The following is an 8,857-nucleotide window of genomic DNA, read 5'->3' as shown; positions in this document are numbered from 1 at the left end:
ATCAGGTCATGAGTTTTTCTAATTTCTATTTATTAAATTTAAATTAAAAAAGATAGGTGAATTGAGGAAAGTTTTCGTAATATTAAATAACTGTCATACCCAAGGTTATCAATATCGAGAGTCTACGCAGACTCGTGAGAGCTCTACGAGTCGACTCGTAAACTCGACTCGTAGACTCGTAAGAGTCTACTTCGAAAAAAAAATGGATAAGTAAATATATTCAAAATGCACCAATTTGCAAACAAATGACAATAAGCTCATAGTTCATAGTTCATCATATTAGTCTATTACAAAACATAAGTGTTCAAAATTAAAGCATTTAAATAATTAAAAAAAGCACAAATGTCTTCAAAGAAGCATGTCCAATCCTCTAATAGGATCATCTCCATGAATATCATCACTTTCATCACCATCTCCATCATCATCAAGGTCTTCCTCAGACTGTTTATCATCATCATTAGGTTCCAAGAAAATTAAATTATCTAGATCAAAAGCATCTACAATTGGATCATTTGAACTTCCTCCAACATCTCCCACTAATTCAACATTGTCACCATGACCTTAAGCTTGAGGTTGCTCATCCTCATCATTATATCCCTCTTCAGTTATCCATTCATTGTCAGATTCAATCTCATCAAATGGAAGAGCAATACTTTTTCTATTTTGTTTACTTTTTAACTTCAAGTTATACATGACATAAACCAAGTCATTCATTTTCTTTTGTTGTAATCGATTTCTTCTCTTTGTATGAACCTATAATTAAAAATCAAATTTTAATTACTATCTAAACGAGTAAACCAAATAAGTAAAATTATCAAACAAATAAAATAAAGTCATAAGGTTCAATTGAATTACCATTTCAAATGAGCTCCAATTACGCTCACACCCAGAAGAGCTACAAGTCAAGCTCAAAACACGAATAGCAAATCTCCTCAGTTCTGGAGTTCCATCACCAAACATCTCCCACCATTCTCCAGGTTGCATGATTTTTCTACTGTCCTTTGCCTCTTCCATAGAGAAAAGCCCTCTAGCAAAATGAAACTCAACAAGTTGCAAATTAATTTTTTTCCTTTCTGCAACATCCTTGACCAATCTTCTCATACACATGTGCAACCCTTCTTTCACTTGAGGGTCATCATGTCTGAAAGTAGGTTCATAGTGCAGGTGAGGATTAAGATAATATGCAGCTGCATGCAAAGGCCTGTGAAGCTGATGATCCCACCTCTCATCAATAATTTTCCAAACAGGCTCATAGCTACATAGTAAATAGATATCAAATATGCTATATTAGAAATAGTTAAAACTTAAAATAATACACAAACAAATTTTAAATCTAAGAAAGTTTAGAAATTATACCTTTTCTTGGTGTTATTAAAGTTGCATTTTATCTTCTCTTTTGCATTTTCCATCTCCTCATATATGAAACCCATGGCGGGTTTTACATCTGAATCCACCAATCGAAGGACCACCATAAGAAGGGCAGCAACTTTGAGGCACATGGTTACGTTATTCCAAAATCGACTATCCAAAGCCATATTCTGTACTTTTCTTCCCTCTTGTGAAGTTCCAAACTTGCTTGTTTTCCACTCTTCAGAGCTAAACATGCTCATTAATGATGCTTTAAATTCATGAAGGCAAGCTAAAGTTAAATAAGCTGTGGCAAATCTAGTCATACCAGGCCTAATCAAGTCTCTTCCATTTGTGAACTTCTTCATGATGCTAATCAACATTGTTCTACCATAAATGTAGGTGGTGATCCTTCTTCCCTTCGTTATAGTAGTCTGATGAACCTTCAAATGTTTCTCAAAATCTTCAAATATTAAATCAATGCAATGAGCAACACATGGGGTCCAATACAAATTCTCTCGTTTATGCATCAACAATTCTCCAGCTGCTTTGTAATTTGCAACATTATCAGTTATCACCTGCACTACATTCTCCTCTCCAACAAAATCCACTACATCATCCAACATCTTCAACACTTTGTCAGTTGTTTTTGAGATGTCTGAGGTATCCAATGAATAAAGAAATATAGTCCCTTTTGGACTGTTCACCAAAAAATTACAAATTGAACGTCTTTTTTTATCGGTCCACCCATCAGACATAATTGAGCAACCAGTTTTCTTCCACTCATCCCTAAATTCTTGAAGCATTACATCAGTTTTGGTCACTGCTCTTTTCAAAAGCTTCTCTCTGATATCATGATATGATGGAGGTTTATAGCTAACCCCATATCTCCCAACCATGTCACAAAATTTTGCAAAAGTTGGATTTTTAATAACATTGAATGGAATGGCACTTGTGTACCAAAATTCAGCACATTGATCATCAACTTTATCTTTGTCACCTTTTTTATATAACTGATTTAAAGTTGCTTGAACTCCCTCACCACCACTAGCCTGAACAAATTTTGCTTTTCCTCTTCCTTTGAATGCAAGCATCCCTTTCCATTGTATTCCACTTTGACTACTATTTGACTCCACTTCCACTCCCTCAGTACCTTCTTCATGAATACTGTTCAACTTTCTTCTCTTCTCTGATGCATTAGCAACCTTTGCAATAACATTCATCATAAGCATCTTAACTTCTTCAAGCACTGAAGCACAAGGTTCAGAATCCCATCTAGTCCCAGCAAGATGACGCTTAAATCTAAAAATTCCCCCATTGTTGATCTTTGAGCAGTAGTTGCACTTAACTTTTTTACCATTCCCTAAAACATTTGTCCCATGCTTCCACCCAATATCAATCCTATTTCCTGGAGCATTTTTGCTTCTGCTTGCTGCACCTATGGATGTGCCTGTATTGGCATTTGATGAATCTGATCCATTCCCACTCCCAGTCCCAGACATACTAAAATGGAACAAAATTAGCAGCAAGTAGCAACAACAATTAGCAAGTAGCAATAGAATTAGCAGCAAGTAGCAAGTAAGTAATAACCAATTAGCAATTACTGCTCAAAGGAATAGAATCAGCCACATAATCCAAACATAATATGAGTACTCATTGCCTGCTTGCTTAGGTTATTTTTATAATTGTTTCCTTATTTAAGTTGCTATATATCAAATGTGGGAAGGGAAACAATAAACTATTCAAGTAAAGATTTATGAAAAAACCTAATTAATTAATTTTTTTACAGTAGCTTAGATATAAATTTGTTGCAGACTTGCAGTAATATATGCAAATAAGCTCAAAATATATGAAGTAGGAGATCCAAATTTGGATTCAGCAACTTATAGAGGTCTTGGTTTAGCTTGTGGCTGACCTCGATCCTCTTTCCTAACAGAAGCAAATACAGAAATACTAATTTGGATTCATTCAAATTCAAGTGATTTAATTTAGAAATTCTATGAAATTTTAGAAATCCAAGTGATTCATTCGATATCAGCCTCAGCCTATGCCTAACACCATGAAATTTCAGAAATTCTTACGTGGGTTGTGCTTGTCGTGGACCTCGGGCTCGTGGGAGTTGGGACTCGCGGCTTCCAAATGAACAAGGTTGTCTGGTTGTCTGCTACCGTCGTGGACCACCGCACACCGCCGCGTCGCACATCATCTGCTGTCACGTGTTGTGGCTTCCAACAGAACAAGGTTGTCCTTTAACTCTAAGGCTCTGAGAAACTCCTCCAACTCTCCTATGGGGTGAGGGTGACTGTGTGACAGTGTGAGGTTTTGAGGGAGAAAGAAAAAATGCACGAGCAAGCACGAAGGGAAGCAAATCCCTAAACCAGTCACAGCAAAAACGACGCCCTTTCGTGGGATTTTTTTTTTCAACTAAACTCGCGCAACTCGGACCAGACTCGCGAGTCCACTCCGAGTCCACCGAGTCTGCTCCGAGTTTGCTCAAAAATGAGTTTACTACCGAGTTGACTCTAGAGTTTGACAACCATGGTCATACCCTAATTTCGTTTGGGAACTATCGTTTGTTGATCTTTTGATCCTCGCTAGCCGAATTGAGTTGTTCGACACTAGTTACCGCGCAAGACGAAGGATCATTCGATGTTTCGGTAAAGAATACGAAAAATACCCAAAAGGGAGGGCAAAAAGGTCATTTTAAGCCTTTTTTTGAATCCTGGCTCACCTGGGCCCCCAAATAGCTTAGGGGTGAAGTAACTAGCTCACATGGGCGAGCTGAGTTCGCCTGAGCGAGCAAGGTTACTTCAGGTTGAAGCAACAACTTGCCTGGGGGAGCTACCATGACCCCTAATGCCATCTTTTGCTATAAATAGGTGTAAGGGAGGCTGAGTGAAGGGTTCCAAGGTCCAGCATTGAGAGAAATTGAGAGGAAGAAGAAAGAAGAGAAAAACGAGGTCGAGGTGCTATCGAATTACGACCGTAATCAACTTTTACATTGTTCTTCGTTCGTCATCCGGTTAGTTTTTGTTTTAAGGATTTGAATGCGATCTATGCATCCTTAGGGGTCCCCTTCTTGTTTTATGCATCTTCATCTCCTTCTTCTATCATCAGTAATCTCATTTTCTTCTTGTAAAGTAAGTTTTAACCGTTCATTAGTGCCGCAAGTTATCTTTAAAAAAAGATTAAAGGTTAATAAGCAAAACCAAAATAAAACCAACTCATAAACTTCTTCATTTCATCAAATATCACTTGAGATCATTTCAAGGTCTAATGCCTCAATGTTTCTCTATGCTTTTCATTAAACATCACTTGGGATCATTTCAAGATCCAATGCCTTAACGATTCTCTCCGCTTTTCAAAGTTTAAAACATCATTTCTAGGTCCAACGCCTTAAACGACTTTTGTTCGCAATTAAAATCAATCTTTCAAAAAACATAAAATCAATGTAACACACAAACGTTCAGACTTAAAGAACTACGTAGGTCTACATTTCTCATCGCACCTGAGGATACGTAGGAGCAAGGGCAACACCCCTTATCGACCCTAAAAAAATAAAAAAATATAAAAAGGGAAAATATACAATTTTGAATTCATGTTTTGCATACTCAATTAAAGGTTGCCATCCCTTGTGACAGGCGCGTGAGGTGCTAATACCTTCCCTATGTGTAAACAACTCCCGAACCCTTATTTTCAAAATCCAAAAACCTCTTTTTGGTTTTTCTAATGTTTTTCTCGAATAAACGTTGGTGGCGACTCCATGCGTTTTCTTCATGAGAAGACACACTTTTTTTATTTCGCCTCGCCCTCCCGTCGAAGAGTAGGTTGTGACAATAACCAAAAGGAACACATACCCACATTCCAATAGAAGTAGCACCAGGAATCACTTCACTACCAAAGTCATTTGCACCAGGAAACTTCTTATGGAGTTGGTCTAACATCACATTTTTGCTAACAACATATATACCCATGCTAGCAATATAAGGCAATTCCTTTTCTCTATCATCATTAAGAACCAAAATTGTAGTATCAACCTAGTGGCATTTTTAAGCAATTGTTCAGGTAATAGTTTCCAGATAAAAATCAATACCAGCAAAGATTCCTTTGACTCACTTTATCAGAAAAGAGGAATATGAAGATATGGAAAACTTTAAATCTTTACGCTCAATCTTTTTCTGGAATAAAGATTTTTTTATATAGGATTTCTGTTTTCTATGTAATGTTTCTCTAAAAACAAACATGAAGTCATGTTCTAAAATATTTCCACTCTGTCCCTTGCAACTAAAATACAAGCATAAAGAGTTCTTATGAAATGATATTTAAAACGAATAACAACTAGAGTAGGCACTAATGCTGATACTTTCTTATTACCATTGGAGGTTCAAATGGCCTACTACTAGTATGCACTTAACCTCTTTTTTGTTAATCTGTAGCATCTTAGAATGAATATCTAAAAGTCTTGAGGTAAATTCGTCCACATTCTTAGTTCTGCATTGAAATGAAGAGATAAATAATAGATCTAATTAAAGGCATAAACTAAATTGCGTTGAATGAAATATTAGATGCTTCATACAAGTTATTTTTCTAGACACACTAATCCAACATTTCAATGAATAAAAAAACTCAAAAAAACAGTAAAAAAGAGGCATCACAGTACATCTATGTTCAACAAAGATTGTGCCTTATTGTGCTTACATATATGCCAAATAACCTAGTATTGTTGAAGAGACTATTGAATGCAGAAAAAGAATGAATCTGTTGATGTTCATTCAAGACACGAAGAATTGGATTCCATTGCACATAAGCACAAGTTAAAGAATCAAAGATGATATACTATGAACAAAAAATCGTGAAATTGACTTCATATAACCAAGAAAAGAGTAAACTTTTCTCAAATGGGAAAAGTTTATAAATACAAAATATAATGGCAAAGGTAAATCAAATCATTGATGCCTAGCAAAAAAGAAAATCAAATCATTGACCAAAGTCAGGTATATGTTAGAAGATATAGGTAAAACTTACACAGCCTTGAGTGCATCCCTTTTTCCAGGCCCTCTAGCTGAGAACGATCCACCTCTTCCCATAAGCATCTGCACACTCAGAAATATTACTTCTATTCAATTGTTTCTTTCCTCCTTTTCTTGTGCATGAATGCCAACAAAAGAAAAATATACAAATTCATAGACATGATATCTCTTGAAATCAGAATGACTCACACAAATCGAGTACCTATAGAACAGTCAAAACAATAGCTTCTTTCTCTTTTTTTAAGCCACTAGGCACTTCAAAAGCAATAGCTGTATGTACAACATTCAGATAATCAAATCGATTGTTAGAATTTTTTTTGAAAGGTGAAAAGCAAACTCTTATTAATATGAGTTCAGTTCCAACACAGGACATGTAAACAACTACTGATTGTTAGAAATTTAGTTTTGAACAATTAATAACAATAGCTTTCATGCATTATAAAAAAGGATAGCAAATCTTACAGCAACAAATTCCTCTAAAAGGGAGCTATTTAATGTGTTCAGTGCTGATTCAAAAGCCAAAAGTGGATTAGCCAATGCTCCAGAATAACTAGCAAAGTGAACTGCCTCTAAAAGTAAGCCCTGGAGATTGTTTGATAGTTCTTGAAGTTTTGCTATCACTTTCCGAAGTTGTACCAATAGGATAGTTTAACAAGATCATTAAGACTGCTACACGAGTTCTTCATTACTTGTACCCTCATGCCACCTCATCTTCAACTCCATTCAAGTCATGCCAGCAATCCTCTTATCATAAAAAATATAAATAAAAGTCAGATCCATAACCACAATGGTCTAGATAGGACAAAAGAATGTTTAGGTTTAAGAAAGAAAACAAAGAATAGAAGGGTGATGAACCAGAAGCAGCAAGTGCAAATTAATGAGTTATTTAGAAGAAAGAACACTCACTGGAAGCAAAGAAGAGCAGAGTGTGCAAAACCAAACTCCAAATGACTCGTTTGGTGTGCTGTGGGGATGAGCAAAAGACGTTGTCTCGCTATCTATAGTCATCAATGCCCCACATGACCGGACATCGGAACCTGCCGTGTCGCTGTTAGATTTGACGCCCAGTCACCCCCAAACCCTCAAAGCATCAATCTTTAACACATCAAAGCCACCCAACACGGATTTCCAACATTCCACGTTAGTACTCATTATCTGGCCTTCACACTACCAGCCACATGAGCCAAACATGATTCTTTCAACAATTTTTTTAAAAAAACATCGACGTACCAAAAAAATATGTCAAATGAGGAACAAGATCAAAAACCCCAACGTCATGGATTACATGGCTGTTGCAAGTATGACTGATGGAATGGTTGGTGCAGAGCTAGCCAACATAATTGAGGTTGCTGCCATTAATATGATGCGTGATTCAAGGACTGAGGTAATAGCATATACAATATTGCCAGATAGTTATTGTTCAGGTATTTCCTTATAGGAAATTGATATATTCTTTGCTGCATCTTGTATGACATGACACGTTCAATCTCTTTAACATTTTCCATAATCAAGCATGCAAATAAAAGTATTTATCTAACTATAAAAGCATGCTTCATTGAATAATATATTCATTGTAATTTGTAACTCTTAATGCATGAGAACAATTTCTATGTCTCCAGTCTCCACAATAAGAAGTCCCTTAAAGAATGCGATGCTACAAGACAGTAAGTACCGTGCTCGCCGAATAAAAAAAGAACAAAATGAAAATGTGGAAATTTTAAAACTGGTATATAAATGGGTAAGATAAGAAAACATGAATATGTCATATAAAAACAACACGCAGAAAAGCATGAAATCCAAGCTTCTTTTTTTTTTTTTTTTTTTTTTTGTGGAACAGAGAAATAATTCTGATAGTGGTATACCTACCATAAGAACAATGGCCTATAGCAGAGAAGTGAATGCAAAACCTAAGGAAGCTAGCTAGTTCAAAAGAATGAAGTGAAAAAATATGAGCTAGCCTTCTAGAGCTAAGAGCTTGATATATAGCAACCTATGGGTTTAATATATACGCAAGAGAAGACGCACAATGGATGCTGATGGGAACTGCAAAGGTGAGAACTGCTACACTTTATTCATTACTTTTAAATTATAATATACATGGCAATGGCATCTATTTCTTGTGAAGTCAAGCTTGATCTTCCACTCTTATTCACTTTTAAGCAATTATGTTCCCTGACGACACACTCATGGACCATGTTCCAGGTGGAAGGAGATAAAGATGCATAAAAATGGAGGCAGTGATTAAGTTGTGGATTCCAAGGTAGTAAAAGAGGTTCAAAGTCATAGCTATTTTCTGACTTTGCTTTCGCGTGTCCATTCCTTGTAGTTATTAAGTTGGGACAGAGAGAGAAAGCATGTGCATGCGTTAAAAATTAGCCACCACAAGGGCATGCCATAGCAATAACATATAGAGTGGATGAATAATTAGTTTACAGTGTGACATTTTTTTAGTATATATTACTTATATTATATGTTATTTG

General features: G+C 36.0%; 1 protein-coding gene across 3 annotated transcripts; it reads right to left on the bottom strand.

Annotated features, from left to right (window-relative positions):
* Nucleotides 1–293: 293 nt before the first annotated feature.
* LOC114395868 lies at nt 294–8,338 on the bottom strand. 3 transcript variants are annotated; one of them, XM_028357736.1, is made up of 7 exons: nt 7,284–8,338; nt 6,840–7,119; nt 6,580–6,647; nt 6,373–6,440; nt 1,357–2,850; nt 856–1,255; nt 294–753 (listed from the first exon to the last, which is right to left on the bottom strand). In XM_028357736.1, the coding sequence occupies exons 4-7, from the start codon at nt 6,438–6,440 to the stop codon at nt 562–564; spliced, it is 2,154 nt and encodes a 717-aa protein (XP_028213537.1). In that variant the 5' UTR covers nt 6,580–6,647; nt 6,840–7,119; nt 7,284–8,338; the 3' UTR covers nt 294–561. The 3 variants fall into 3 exon arrangements, 2 of the variants coding, with proteins under 2 accessions (XP_028213537.1, XP_028213536.1); XM_028357735.1 differs by lacking the exon at nt 6,580–6,647 and having other exon boundaries at nt 6,840–7,121; XR_003663131.1 differs by lacking the exons at nt 294–753; nt 856–1,255; nt 1,357–2,850 and having other exon boundaries at nt 5,078–6,440; nt 6,840–7,121.
* Nucleotides 8,339–8,857: the final 519 nt, after the last annotated feature.

Source organism: Glycine soja, chromosome 18, assembly GCF_004193775.1.
Source record: "Glycine soja cultivar W05 chromosome 18, ASM419377v2, whole genome shotgun sequence".
Classification (NCBI taxonomy): domain Eukaryota; kingdom Viridiplantae; phylum Streptophyta; class Magnoliopsida; order Fabales; family Fabaceae; genus Glycine; species Glycine soja.
The sequence above is the reverse complement of the archived record's forward strand: the minus strand, read 5'-3'. Positions and strand labels throughout refer to the sequence as shown.

Excerpts from the sequence above, each read along its gene's own strand:
- LOC114395868 (XM_028357735.1), bottom strand. The coding sequence starts at position 6,440 with ATGCTTATGGGAAGAGGTGGATCGTTCTCAGCTAGAGGGCCTGGAAAA. Across the intron at positions 2,851-6,372 it reads AGGGATGCACTCAAGGCTGT|TATGTCTGGGACTGGGAGTG; the intron begins GTAAGTTTTACC and ends GTTCCATTTTAG. Across the intron at positions 1,256-1,356 it reads TTTAATAACACCAAGAAAAG|CTATGAGCCTGTTTGGAAAA; the intron begins GTATAATTTCTA and ends TTTACTATGTAG.